Source organism: Eleutherodactylus coqui, chromosome 5 (genome assembly GCF_035609145.1).
Source record: "Eleutherodactylus coqui strain aEleCoq1 chromosome 5, aEleCoq1.hap1, whole genome shotgun sequence".
In the NCBI taxonomy this organism is placed as follows: Eukaryota; Metazoa; Chordata; class Amphibia; order Anura; family Eleutherodactylidae; genus Eleutherodactylus; species Eleutherodactylus coqui.
The window spans coordinates 46,284,114-46,298,716 of NC_089841.1; the positions used below are offsets into that span (position 1 = coordinate 46,284,114).

At 44.5% G+C, this 14,603-nt stretch overlaps 1 protein-coding gene across 5 annotated transcripts in view; it reads right to left on the reverse strand.

Annotated features, from left to right (window-relative positions):
* The window catches only part of SPEF2 (sperm flagellar 2), a 172,210-nt gene that overhangs the window by 15,323 nt on the left and 142,284 nt on the right, over positions 1-14,603 (reverse strand). For all 5 annotated transcript variants that reach the window (XM_066602444.1, XM_066602443.1, XM_066602442.1 and 2 more), the window contains exons 28-30: positions 13,225-13,359; positions 2,554-2,692; positions 1,275-1,504 (exon numbers count right to left, since the gene is read on the reverse strand). In XM_066602444.1, coding sequence (XP_066458541.1) covers positions 1,275-1,504; positions 2,554-2,692; positions 13,225-13,359 — 504 coding nt within the window. The remainder of the gene's footprint in view (positions 1-1,274; positions 1,505-2,553; positions 2,693-13,224; positions 13,360-14,603) is intronic.

The following is a 14,603-nucleotide window of genomic DNA, read 5'->3' on the forward strand; positions in this document are numbered from 1 at the left end:
AGGGCGAGTAATAGAACTCAATGAAGGAGCGTCGAAAGTTCAGACATGTATATACGGTAGTATAAGGTGTCATTCAGACGGACGTATTGGAAATGTTCAGTCCGTATTCCAGATGTAACAGTTGGACTGAGCTTACAGCAGCATAGACCCCTGTTCATTACACAGCATAGTCGCTAAGGAGTATCTCCCCAGCCACTCCCCGCCCGCCGCGGGCAGGTACTCGCTAAGGACAATGCTCGATCGAGTAATTGCCCTTAGCGAGTATGCTCGCTCATCTCTAGTCTAGACTATACCTCTAGGCCCCTCACCTACTGGGAGAATAGAAAACGTTGCTGATTCACGGATGCAGGGCTCCCCATAGACTTCAATAGTATCAGCTCTTGGCTCTCTAACTCCCATAGACCTTAATGCAGAGGACTGCTTCTGTAGCCGATTGGCTAGTTGAAAAGTAGAATGTGTGGTTGCTGCATGATATGATGGGTGGCATCTGTGCTTGGCACAGACTCTAAGTGGGCTTCTTTGGAAGCAGAGACTGTAAGGAGAACATCCGTGGCTGATACAGTCTGTAAAGGGGGATATTGCTTGTCCCTTCTTTCCTCTCTAGTGGCTAGAGCACTTGGTTCCAACCCCAAAACGTACAGTACTATACAAACGTTTTGGGCAGGAGTGCGAAAAATTATGAAAATAATTTTTTCAAAAACATAAGGCGTCTGATTGGCTCCACATTTTTTCTGCAGCAGGATGACCCCAAATGTAAAACCAATGTCATTAAAAACGATCTTCAGTGTGAAGAACAGCGAGTCCTGGATGTGATATGGCCCCACAGAGCCCTGATCTCAGCATCATCCAGTCTGTCTGGGATTACAGGAAAAGACAGAAGAAGTAGGTGAGCAAACCAACCTCCACAGAAGATCAGTGATTAGTTCTCCAAGATGTTTGGAACAACTTCCCTGCCGAGTGACTTCAAAAACTGTGTGCAAGTATACCTAGAGGAACTTATGCTATTTTGAAGGCACAGGGCGGTCACACCAAACACTGATGGGATTTAGCTTTCTCCTCTCTTTTGTTCAGTCACTTTGCATCACCATGAACTATCACCACTTCTATGTCTGAAAGCATTCTTACTTTGCAATATTTTTTCCACACCTGCCTAAAACTTTTGCACAGTACTGCAGCTTACGTCCCGGATATATCTGTCCTAATGGATGATGGGAAATGGTATTTTTTTCTTTTATACAGTGGCGACACGTTCAGCAGTGGCATAAATAACTCACCACCAGGAGCCACTTGTAAAAACTGCTCGTGCAATCGGCGAAGTTGAGAGATGGTGAGGGTAGCCCCTGTAGGGATCTCCACCGGTGGGGGTCTCGGCTGTGGTACAGGATCGGGGATCACTTTTATATCTGAGTTGATATAGATGTCGGTTTGCTCCAGGACAAGTTCATAGCTTATCTTTGTGCTGGTTTCAACGCAGTGATGAGCGATCTGAATCAGCTTGTCAATACTGTGAATGCATCGAGATAGTCCAGTATTATAGACCATAAGGGTAAAGAGAGATAAAAATGGAGCTACAAGCATTGGCAGCTCCGTGTACTGCGTCGGGGGGGAGAGAGATTTTCATGCCATGTCTATATACACTGAATGGCCCCTTTATTACAGACCCTATCTAGTAGCGCCTCAGACTTGCTTTGGCCTACAGAGCCTCAGTATTTCATTATGGCGTCCATCCATGAGTATCAGAGCAGGGAGATAATTCAGCACAACATTACTCTACCAGTCTGACAGGAAGGGTCATCGATTCATGCTGCTTGCGCTAAATTCTGTACTCCAATCAGCACGGTGCAACCCAAAACTGGATCTATCTGACCAGGTGATATGTTTCTGCTGCTCAGTAATACAATTTTTGCGCTCTTTTGCCCCCTGGAGTCTCGCCTATCTGTTTCTGGAATTGGTCGTCTGCTGTTATAGCCCATCTGTGCAAGAAATGAAAAATTGTGAATTCGGACACGTTAGTTGGAGCACCAGCACTGTATATGGCTACTGTTAACTGTGCAGCAGAACGATTCCTGACATCCACCTTTGACCCCTTTCGGAGATGAGTTGTTTCAAACCATAGGATCCCCTTTTGCTGGATGTTTTCCTCCATCAACCCATTCTCAATATACTCTCCACATTGTTACAGGAGAAAACCCCACGGGATCGACAGTGACATCCCGGCCCGGCTAGTCTAGCACCGCTGACCCGGCCTCGTTGGAAGTCACTCAGATCGCTGGATTTTCCCATCTAATGTGGATTCACACTGAAACGGATCCACGGAAAACCTGTCACAAGATTTTGTGTTGCTCTCCGCGGTCACTGAGATCATTTCCATACAGGAAAGCGGTAATCGTGAGAGGGCCTGGTTTCAAATAAAGGGGCCATTCAGTGTAGTTGAGCTGTTGCCTGGCACTTAGCAGGTGACTACACCCAGTAAGTCTGATCACCACTACAGAACCCAGGATCTCTCACCCGTACCCAACATGCCCCACTCCCGCTGCTCATCATGAAAAGTACCTTGACATCTCTGCTAGAAATCGTGCTCCCAGCCACATATCCATGTCCTTATAAGCCTGCTCCGATCTCGTCACCATCTCCTGGCACATTTCCAGGGCTTTCGCTTTTATCAGTTCAAGTCTGGAGGTCACAGATGCCTCTAAACAAAGTAAAAGACTCTAATAGTATGAGGATCACATGTGGGTCCACCGAGGAGTTGCTACAACATAGTACAGTTCTACTGCAGGCTATAATGACTGAGGGAAGCTTAGACTGTAGGGCACACCCAGTGTAGTGGAGGGGTTAATGTCACTAGCTCTGGTCGTCTAGGTTTAGAAAAATTGAATATTTGATTCCCTGGTGGTCTAGTGTAAGAGGAGGAGGGACTTGTTTTATTCCCTGGTGGTCTAAGGTATAAGAAAGGTTAAGATTTTACTCCCTGGTGGGCTATGATAGAAGAGGGGCTTATACATATTACTCCAGGGCAAGAACGGTTAATAATTTATTCCCTAGTGGTCTAGAGTAAAAGTAGTGGTTAAAACCTAGTGGTCTAGGGCAGTGATGGCGAACCTTTTAGAGACCGAGTGCCCACATTGCAACCTAACACCCAATTTTTTATCGTAAAGTACCAACACGGCAATGTAACCTGAAGGGCGGTTTCAGAGGAGCGTGAGCGCAAAAGCGCTCGTTCCTGCGCACCATTTTTGCACCTGAATGAGTCTTTTTGGCTTGTTAACATGTCTGTTGCACGGATCTCCCCTAGACCTCCATGGAGGTCTAGGGTTTGCAAAACGGACAAAGATAGAGCAGGTCATATCATTTTACGTTTCGTGAAAACCACGGGAGCAGAAAAGGTGAAGTGAGAATGAACCAATTGAAGTCAACGGGTTCTATTCTCGGAGTTATGCATGCGGGAATACCCCCATAAATAACAGCCCCATATCATGTTAATCTGTTTAAGCCCGGATACAAAAAACAATGCATACATTTACACCTTCTGGCCTAATTACACAATAACGGAGCTGCAAAGATGCAAACCACTTTTTATTGAAAGGTAAACGTTGGCATGCTTTGGAAGATTTAATGCGATTTTGGCTGTTGTATGGATGCTGATAATTTGTCTAATGCCTAATTTAGACACAACGATTATCGATCAAAAGTTGCTCAAAAGACATCTTTTGAGCGATAATCGTTGTGTGCATTTATGTGGCAAGATGATCGCTCAATATTCGTGCAGACAGCAGTTTGAGTGACAGTTTTGAGTGTTCACTTTGCATAAGTGTGTAAACGAAGGCTCACAGAAGACAAGCTGAAAGACGATCAACGACTCGTTAACGAAAACTCCACAATGTCAGTGCAGTTAGACCCAACAATTCTCTCTCAAAAGATGGCTTTGAGCGAGAATCGTTGGGTCTAAATGGGCCTTAATCTTGGCACATACTTTTTAAGTTTAACCCTTTGCAATCCAATTTTGGATTCAGGGTTTCCTAGGGGGCTTTCTTTTTCTGCCATTATACAATGGCGCCATCTGCTGGCCAGAGCCAGTACTGCGTTATGGGACATGCTGGAGAGGTCCCCGACAACAGAGCGGCCAGTAATCTACAGTAAGAATACCCTGCCGGAAGTCTTCCGACATCGGAGCTGTACAGCCTTCAATCAGAATGTCTTTAGACGTCAGACAGTGGATTTGAAAGGATTAAGAGCAACACATAGGTCATCTGTTAGTCGGCTTCTGGGGTGAGATTGGATATAATTCAAAGCTGAAAACAGCTGCTCACAAGCACAGGATGATCCAAACAAAGTAAGGATAGCAATCCCAAGTGCCTTCATTGACTTAAAAGTATTTGGGAGAGAATTCCACACTTTAAGGATTTCATTTTCAGAGCCAACTGTGCTGTCCTTTGTCATCTCTTCCATTGCCTCGAGTTTTTGACGCAGGCCAGAGAGTTTATTTTTCCAGATACAGTTTTCTTGAAATTCCAATATCTTCATTTCCAGATGACCTAATTCTAAACTTTGTAAGCAGGAAAGATCAAGATCTTCAAATTTGGCTTTATCTGGAGAAGTAAGAAAATACAAGGTCGTCTCCAACTTACGGAACTGTAAAAGTCGGTTATTAAAATTCACCTTTGCAGCTCCTACAATGCTAGAAAATTCCTCATAGATTTCCTGATGGCTTGTCGGTGAGCTCTGGATATTCCTGCTCTTTTTCATTCATGAACAGCTTAATTTCATCCAGACAGGCTACGATTCTCTCCAGGGCTCGGCCTCTGCTCAGCCACCGCACATTATTATACATGAGCAAACAATTATACTGTGCCTGAACCTCCTCAAGAAGTGCTTGATATTGTCGACAATTCAGAGCACGAGCCATGATGTAATTCACCATTTTTGTGACATCTTTGAGGACATCAGATTTTTTGCTACTTTCTCTGGCACAAAGAGCTTCTTGATGTATAATGCAATGGAACTGAATGACTTTGTGTTTTGTTTCCTTAACCCTTTCCAATCCACTGTCTGACGTCTTTCTACATTCTCATTGAAGCTTGTACAGCTCCAATGTCAGAAGACGTTCCAACAGGGTATTCTTACCATCTATTGCCAGCCACTCTACTGTCGGAGCCTCTCTGGAGCACACACACTGGCTTCAGCCAGCAGATGGCACCGTTGTATAACAGCAAAAAGAGAAAGCCTTATAGGAAACCCTGAATCTAAAATGGGATTGGAAAGGGTAAACAAAGAACTGTATGAAGCCAGATGTTGCCCCACCCATAGAAGGTGCCCCATCACTAGTAATGGAAACCACTTTTTCTGGTCTTATGTCTCGTGACAAAAAGGCCTCCATCACAGCATTGTAGATATCTATCCCTTGTGTTCTTTTAGGCATAGGCACCAGTTTCACCAGTTCTTCTTTCATGATGTCACGAACTGCATAACGCAAGAGTTCGGCCAGCCTTGCATAATTTATATTTGTGCTTTCATCCAAGCACATGGAGTAACAGGCTGCATTCTGTAAGTCAGTGGTGAGTTGCTGACTAACATCACTTGCCATACGCTGGACTCCATCTTTAACAGTATGTCTGCTAAGTGGCATCTCAGAGATGCGTTGAATAATTTTATCTTTGTTTAGGAAATCATGCAATCATGAATTACTCCCAGACAACATGGCCGGTTTGATCATCTCCCCATCAGAGAGGGGCTCACCATGTTTTGCCATTCACAGTGAAATTTGAAAACTGGCAGCTGTCCCATGATTTGTTTTAGAAAGTTACTTGCAAAAACTAAGATGCTGGGAATTACATTTCCTCAATTTCCCTTCCAAAAACTGTTTTCTTTCAGTTTCACCAAATTGGGAAACACTTTAGTGGTTGGTGTCCAAGTGTCGTCTGACACTTGATGTGTGACACAACACTTTCATTGCACAGAATACGTAATGGTTTCCCATTGCGTTCAATCACTCCACATGACTCTGTCCAGGCCTCTTGGAATGATCTTCCACTAGCTGGCTTTGATTTTTTTGCTCATTTTTGACTCTACAAAAACACAAAATAATGAAGAAAAAAAAAAAAAATGAAGCCCCCAATACTAATTTCTCTCTATGCCAAAAATAGCCAACAATATTAGTTGTAACCCGTGACATACATATCCTACAGAAATGTGTCCAATTCCATTGTAAAGGCATGTAGGCTGGATGCCATTACCCATCAACATGACAGGATGTACAGTTATGTCCTGAAGATTTTAATTGTGTATGGAGGGGGATTGCGGGGTGATCTCGCTCCATATAATGCGGGTGCCAGTTGTTTCTTACAGCCGACACCCACCCGCAACAGCTCTGATAAGCTGCACCGCTCATTGGAGCTATTAACCCTTTAAATGCCGCCGTTAATTCCGACAACAGCATTTAAAGGCCCTGACCGATTTCCGGTGGTCCAGCACTGCCCCCTGTGATAATATCGTGGATTGCCATGCGGTTGTCATGGCAGCCCAGGGGCCTTCTGAAAGGCTACAGGGCAGCTATTGCAGATCGTCTATCAAGCCAGGCCTGTGGCTTGGTAGATTACCTGTCAGATTGCAGTATAAGGTAATGCTATGGCATTACATCATATTGCAGTAGCGATCAAACCATCACAAGTTCTTGTCCCCTCTGGGGACTGAAAAACAAATGTAAAAATTAGTTTAAAAAAGTTATTATTTAAAAAAAAAACTGTATTTTGCTATATTTATAATAAAAGAATCTAAATAATGGTTTTGTTTTCACTAGTTCTTTACTTGCCCTTTAACCCCTTCCCGCTGCAGGGCGTAAGTTTACGTCCTGGGAGCGGGGTACTTCCCGCAACAGGGCGTAAACTTACGTCCTGGAGATAGCGCGGGATCACATATGATCCAGCGCTATCCCGCAGTGGGAGCCGGCTGTCAGTCACAGCCGGCGTCTCGCTGCAGCAGCGGGGGGACATCGGAGATGCGCCCGCCACTTTTAACCCCTTCCCTGCCGCGATCTAAGTAGATCGCGGCAGGGGAAGAGTTCACAGCGGGAGCGCGGCTCCCTCTGTGTCTCCGGCCGGGACTCGCGATGTCATCGCGAGAGCCCGGCCTGTCACCATGGCAACAGGACGCCAGACACTGGCGTCCTGTATTGCCTATGCCTGAGATCGCTGTATGAGCGATAAGGCATGGGACAGCAGTAGCTCTGCCATGCCTTATACCAGCGATCATCAGGGCAGTGGTTAAAGTCCCTCAGAGGGACACAAACAGTGTGAAAAAAAGAAAGATTTAAAAAATGAATTAAAAAAATGTAAAAAAAAAGAGTAAAAAAACCATTTTTTATGCTTTTTCTCAGATTAGCATAAAAAAAGGTAAAAAAAAAAATAAAACCCCACATATTTGGTATTGTCGCGTCCGTAACGATGCGTACAATAAGTTGCACATGCTTTTGATTGTGCACCAAAAAAAACGCTAAAAAAAAAGCTAAAAAACTGAGGCAAAATGCTCATTTTTAGCATTTTGCCTCACTAAAAACGCAATAAAAGTGATCAAAAAAGTCGTATGTACGCTAAAATAAAATCTACAGCTCGTCTCGCAAAAAATAAGCCCTCATAGAGCTCTGTACATCAAAAAATAAAAAAGTTACGTGACTTTGAATGCAGCAATTTAGAATAGAAAAAAGATTTCCAAAAAAAAGGGTTTTTATTGCAGAAAAGTGGGAAAACCTAAAAAAAAATGTTAGAATTTTGGTATCGTTGTAACCGTACCGGTCTGCAGAAAAAATGGAAAGTCTCATTTATGCTGCATGATTAACGCTGTAAAAAAAAATTAGCCAAAAAAAGATTAGCCCTGCCCTGTAGTGAATACATCATGTGGGGAAGATCGGGCAACACGTATCTTCCTGTAGTTTTTTTTCAGACTCCTGTGCTCTGGTGCAGAATGTGAATAGCCAGCAAAGGGGAAGAAATTGCCCTCATTCAGGCGCAACTACGCCCTGTGCTGGTGAGCGTAGTAGCGCATATGGCCATCTGTTTTTTACCCTAAATGTCCTACTCTAGTCTTCAACTCAGTTGTGTAGGCAGAGATGATAAGGTAGGCTTAATGGTATTCAAACCAGCTTTGTTCCCACAGCGGAATCCAACCCTGTGCCCAACCGGTGAGCCCCATGTACCTATCTGGATTCTTCATAATCTGTATTGTGGATGTGCCAGCCAGCACGCATGCGCAGTACAGATTATGCCACGTTGATATGGGTTTCGTGGCCATTTCTGTAATTATGACTGCTGAATGGCCGCAAGACAAACGTCTTCCATTGACTTCAATGGAAGCCGTCCGTCCAATGCCCTCACAGAATTGCTGCATGCTGCGATTTCTCCTCCACAAGCAGAAAATCGCAATCGATTTCTGCTCATAGACGTGAAATCATGTATTTCCCTAGCATGCTATGCGGCGGTATTTGCTGTGGGGTCAGGAGGCGGACACCCATTGTGGACTCCGCAATGCAAATCCGCTGTGTGTGATTGGCCAAAATAGAACATGCTGTGATTTTGCCTCCGCGAGCGAAAAGTCGCAATTAATTTCTGCTCGTGGACATGGAAAAGTGATTTTCCATAGCATGTCTATGCGCAGTATTTGCTGCAGAATTGGGAGGCGGACGCCCGCTCCAGATCCCGCAATGCTAGTCCGCCCGTGTTCATGTGTGCAGCGGGGAGTTGGTGAGCTGAGAAGTGCTTAGCAGTGAAACCCTTCGGTCAGTTACTTTCTTCCTCAAGCTTCTGTTTTTGCTGTGACTTTGTACATTTAGGTGTTTTTTACAGGAACTTATAGTAATTCTGCCGTTATCTTCGCAGTAAGTGCTGTTTGCTTTATCTTACATTAACCAGGCAGCTATGATCTTCTTTTTACCCCTTATGTGGCACGCCCGGAAATTTTCCGGGACGAGCTCCAATGCCGATAGCGATATAGCCTGGAAGATTTCCGGGTTATTTATCACTATGGGAGCTGCAGAACACAATGCCATAAACTGTGGCATTGTGCTCTGCCTGCACAGACGCACAAAGAACAGTGCAGGACCTTGAAAAACAGAAGCAGGAAGATATTGCCGATCTGTCGGCAATCTCCCGCTTTTAATTTCAAACTCCTACATTGGTTTGTTTACAGGTTGCTATAGAGACCATTGGCTTGTCAGAAGCAAGCTGATGGTCTCTGTGGCAGGGAGAACTGGTGCTTGGCTGTCAGAGGACAGCCAGGCACCAGCTCTTACAGCAGAGATCAGAGAAAACCTCCGATCTCTGCTCTGTTAACCCTTTACATGCTGCAGTCCATGTGACTGCAGCATGTAAAGGGCTGTCACCATTGGACCCCCGGAATGTGATCAGGGGGTCTTGATGGGTCTCTGTGGAAGTCCCTTAAAAAAAAGTAAAAAAATTATTAAAAGAATAAAATAAAAACACTTGTCTCCCTTTAGTTTGTAAAAAATTAAAAACAAAATTACACATGTGGTATCCCTGTGTCGTAATGACCCAGAGAAGGAAGTTAGTACATTATTTAACCCCTTAAAGACACAGACCCCCATTTCTTTTTTTCCTCCCCCCCATTTAAAAAATCATAACTCCTTTACTTATTCATCGACGTCGCTGTATGAGGGCTTGCTTTTTGCGGGATGAGTTGTATTTTTCAATGGTGCCATTTAAAGTACCATATAATGTACTAAAAAACTTTTACAAAATTCTAAGTGGAGTAAAATGAAAAAAAAATGACATTCCGCCATCCTTCAGTGCGTCTTGTTTCTATGGCGCACAAACTGCAGCAAAAATGACATAATAATTTTATTCTATTGGTCAGTACGATTACTATGATACCAAACTTGTATATATTTTTTGGGCTGTAGTACTTGTATTTTTTTTCAAAGACATTTCATTTTTTAAAATTATTTTCTGTTGCATCTTCTGCGCGCAATAACTTTATTTTTCCGTCAGCGTACTTGAGCAAGGGCTCATTTTTTGAGACATGTACTGCAGTTTAGGCTAGTGCTAATTCGGAATGCATACGACTTTTTGATCGCTTTTTATTGCATTTTTTCTGGGAGACAAGGTGACTGAAAAAGTGCCTTTGTGGCGTTCTTTATTTTTTTTTTCGGACTACGTTCACTGTGTGGGGTAAATAATGGAATAAAAAGCGATCAAAATTTAACATGTTCCTAAAAATTAGATAAATGAAGACTGGAGTTCATCCTGCAAAAACCAAGGCCTTCTAGAGCTCTGGCAATGGGAAAATAAAATGAATACAGCTTTTGGAATGTGGCGACGCAAAAGCAAACCTTTAAGAAAAAAATGTTTTAAATTTACAAAAATAGCAAAACATAAAAGTGTATAAACTTGGTATCACCGGAATCGTGTGAATCAGAGAATAATGTTATCACACTATTTATTCTGCATGCTGAACGCCGGAAAAATGAAATCCAAAAAGCAAATGGCAGAATTTCTTTTATTCCCCCCCAATCTCCCTACAAATGTTTTTACAAAAGTTATGCAATACATTATATATACCCAAAAATGATGCCATCAAAAAGTACAACTTGTCCCGCAAAATACAAGTCCTCATGTGGCCGTGTCAATGGAAAAATGAAAAAGTCATGGCTCTTGGAACGTGATAGGAAAGTTAGTTAAAATTACATGATTAGACCATTTAAAAAAACGGCCCTGGTGGGTCCGACAGGGTGGTAAGAAACCTGCCACTCAAGGGGTTAAACCTCCGTTGCAGATTTTCTTTATTGCTCCACTCTGCTCTGCTCCTTTCCAACCACAGGGCAATCACCTTCACCTCAGGCTGCCGTCGGCACCGCATTTGAACTGTCCGCCTTACTTCTGACATGGGAGGAAGCTCTCCCATTGGGCTGCAGTGCGGAGAGGCGGGTGATACTAGAAAACAGCACGCGTGCTGGCAGAAGGGGCTCAGCATGCCCTCCCCGGCACGCACGCCATAGGTTCGCCAACACTGGTCTAGGGTATAAGAGAGGTTAATCCACTCATTGTCAAAAAAATTCAAGCACCTAGAAGAAGTTGTTCGAATTGAATGAAACCTTCTCTGTGTGACTGTAACGCTGATGTTAATCAGAGTGAAATGATTGTTTATTGTGGAAAAATGCCCTTTAAAGGGAGGCTCTAGTACCCTGTTGTACCGCCTCTAGCTTGGATACAGGATGTAATACGGGCAGGCATGGAGGCTCTAGTACCCTGTTGTACCGCCTCTAGCTTGGATACAGGATGTAATACGGGCAGGCATGGAGGCTCTAGTACCCTGTTGTACTGCCTCTAGCTTGGATACAAGATGTGATACAGGTGGGCATGGAGGGTCTAGTACCCTGTCGTACCACCTTTAGCTTGGATACAAGATGTGATACGGGTGGCATGATGGCTCTAGTACCCTGTTGTACCGCCTCTAGCTTGGATACAAGATGTGAAACAGGCAGGCATGGAGGCTCTAGTACCCTGTTGTACCACCATTAGCTTGGATACAAGATCAGATACGAGCGGGCATGGAGGCTCTAGTACCCTGTTGTACCACCTCTAGCTTGGATACAAGATGTGATACGGGCAGGCATAGAAGCTCTAGTATCCCGTTTTACTGCCTCTAGATTGTATACAAGATGTGATACGAGCGGGCATGGAGGCTCTAGTACCCTGTTGTACCACCATTAGCTTGGATACAAGATGTGATATGGGTGGGCATGGAGGCTCTAGTACCCCGTTGCACTGCCTCTAGCTTGGATCCAAGATGTGATACGGGGGGCATGGAGGTTCTAGTACCCTGTTGTACCACCCCTAGCTTGTATACAAGTTGTGATAAAGAGGTGCATGGAGGCTCTAGTACCCTGTTATACCACCTCTATCTTAGATACAAGATATGATATGGGTGGGCATGGAGGCTCCAGTACCCTGCTTTACCCCCCTTAGCTTGTATACAAGATGTGATACAGGTGGCATGGAGGCTCTACTACCATGTTGTACTGCCTCTAGCTTGGATACAAGATGTGATACGGGGGCATGGAGGCATACTGGTTCCATATGGTATCCTGTGGCATATCACTCCACATTTTCTGTAACTGAGCTTCTAAATCGTGCAAATTCGTAGGTTGTTGAAGTTGGCATCCCAGATGATCCCATACATGTTCTGTAGGTGATTAAATCTGATGACCGGCAGCCACAGAAGTGTGACAATGTTGTGGGGGCTTCCTGTGACCTCCTTGTGTCTGCGGCCGAGCATTATCCTGCTGGAAGCCGCCATGAGAGGAATACATTTGTGTGCTTATTGGTGCATTTTACTGTACTTTTGCGCACAGGGCGCTGTTCAAAAGGCTATTTACCAGATGTTTTCTTTTATTCACGGAATTGCAGAGTGTAATGTGCGCGCCTGCCAGACGCTTGGTGTGAAAATGGGCACAAAAATAGAGCAAGGTGTCAATTTTATTCTGTGCGTATTGCGCATGCAAATACATCCATGTGAAGGAGGCGTAATACTTTATTCCCTGGTGGTTTAGGGTAAAAGAGGGGACCTGGTAGTTAAGGGACCTTCCACACAGGATGGAATATTCCGCAACAGCGCAGCAGAATTTGTCATCCCCAGGTTCTACACCAAAATCGGCATCGGCGCGGCTAACTGTGGATTTTGATGTGGAATTGTCGGCAAAATTCTGGAACTTGTAATTCTGCACCAAATTCCACATGTTGGCAATGCAGATTTGAGGCGGAATATTCACTGTGTGAAAGCTCCCTTACTTACTTTCGCAGGCCGCTTTTACACGGCCAAGTAAATTGGTTGAAATTTCTGCGTTGCGAGACGCACAAATATGAACCCCATTCTTTTGAATGGAGCCCTATTAGAGATGAGCAAGCACGCTCGGATAAAGCAGTTACTTGAGCGAGCATCGCTCTTCTCGAGTAACTGCATTCTCATCCGAGCAGGCTCGGGGGAAGCGGCGGGGGGGATGAGAGAGAGAGATCTCTCTCACCCCAATCTTCCCGCTCCCCTCCGTCGTCTTCACCCCCGAGCCTGCTCGGACGAGAATGCAGTAAATCGAGAAGAGCCTTATCCGAGCGTGCTCGCTCGTAAGTGGGTGGTTGGTTGTCCTGCTGCTACAATCCCTTTAACACTACATACATCTCTGCTACATCTGTAGAGTAGTTCAGGCCATCTGCAGTCACCAACCTTCACATTCCAGAGCAGCTAGATATTCCTGCTTCATGTTCATCTTACTCTTCTGCGTCCTCTGCCGCTCAGAGTCCTCCTGGGGGGCCGTGGCTGGAGGTGAGGGGGCTGTGGGCCCTGCTGGTGATTTATCCCCTGAGATAAAGAACAGATATGTAGATCAGGACCGGATAAGACTCCAAACATAATGATATCCAGCATGTATCCGACACTCAGAAGTCGATAGAGTTGGGCATTTTTCACAGCTTTTTAAGTGCCCCCCAAAAAAGTCACCCACAGCACCCCCATAAAAGAGCCAGAAGAGCAGTAAATTACCATTCATGCCTCCATGCTGGACAGCTGACTTCATACACAATCCTCTAATGTTAACTACAGGGTCTCCATCACAATGCCAGCCATAGTGCCTCTATAACAGTATCAACTATTATCACTGTGGAATAATACCAGCCATAGTACCCCATAACAATGCCAGCTATGATAAACTGCACAACATTGCCAGCCATAGTGTCATGCCAGCAATAGTTCCTGCTTAACAATGTCAGCCATAGTAACAGTCAGCTATTTTTACTCCACAAGAGTACCAACCATAGTGCCATGTCAGCAAACGTTCCACCATAACAATGCCACCCTTAGTTGCTCCATAAAAATGCCAGCCACAATGTCTCCATAACAATGTCAACCATAGAGTCTCCATAATTATACCAACTATAATGCCACTCACAGCGTCTCCATAACAATGCCAGCCATACTGCTTCCACAACAATGTCAGCTACTGTATAGTTTCTCCATAGCAGTGTCAGCCATAGTTACTCGATAACAGTGCCAGCTACAGCTCCTCCATAGGAATGCCAACCATAATGCCTCAATAAAAATGTCAGCCATAGTGCTTCCATAACAACAGCTATTGTGTAGTTTCTCCATAGCAATGCTAGCTGCAGCTCCTGTATAACAACGCCAGCCATGTCACCATAACAATAACAGACCTAGTGCCTCCATAACAATGCTAGCTACTTTACAGCTTCACCATAACAACAAAGCCAGTCATACTTCCTCCACAACAATGCCAGCCATAGCTCCTCCACAACAATGCCAGCCATAGCTCCTCCACAACAATCCTAGCCAAAGTTCCTCCACAACAATCCTAGCCAAAGTTCCTCCACAACAATGCCAGCCATAGTTCCTCCACAACAATGCCAGCCATAGTTGCTCCACAACAATGCCAGCCATAGTTCCTCCACAACAATGCCAGCCATAGTTCCTCCACAACAATGCTAGCATTGTTCCTTCACAACAATGCTAGCATTGTTCCTTCACAACAATGCTAGCATTGTTCCTTCACAACAATGCTAGCATTGTTCCTTCACAACAATGCTAGCCAA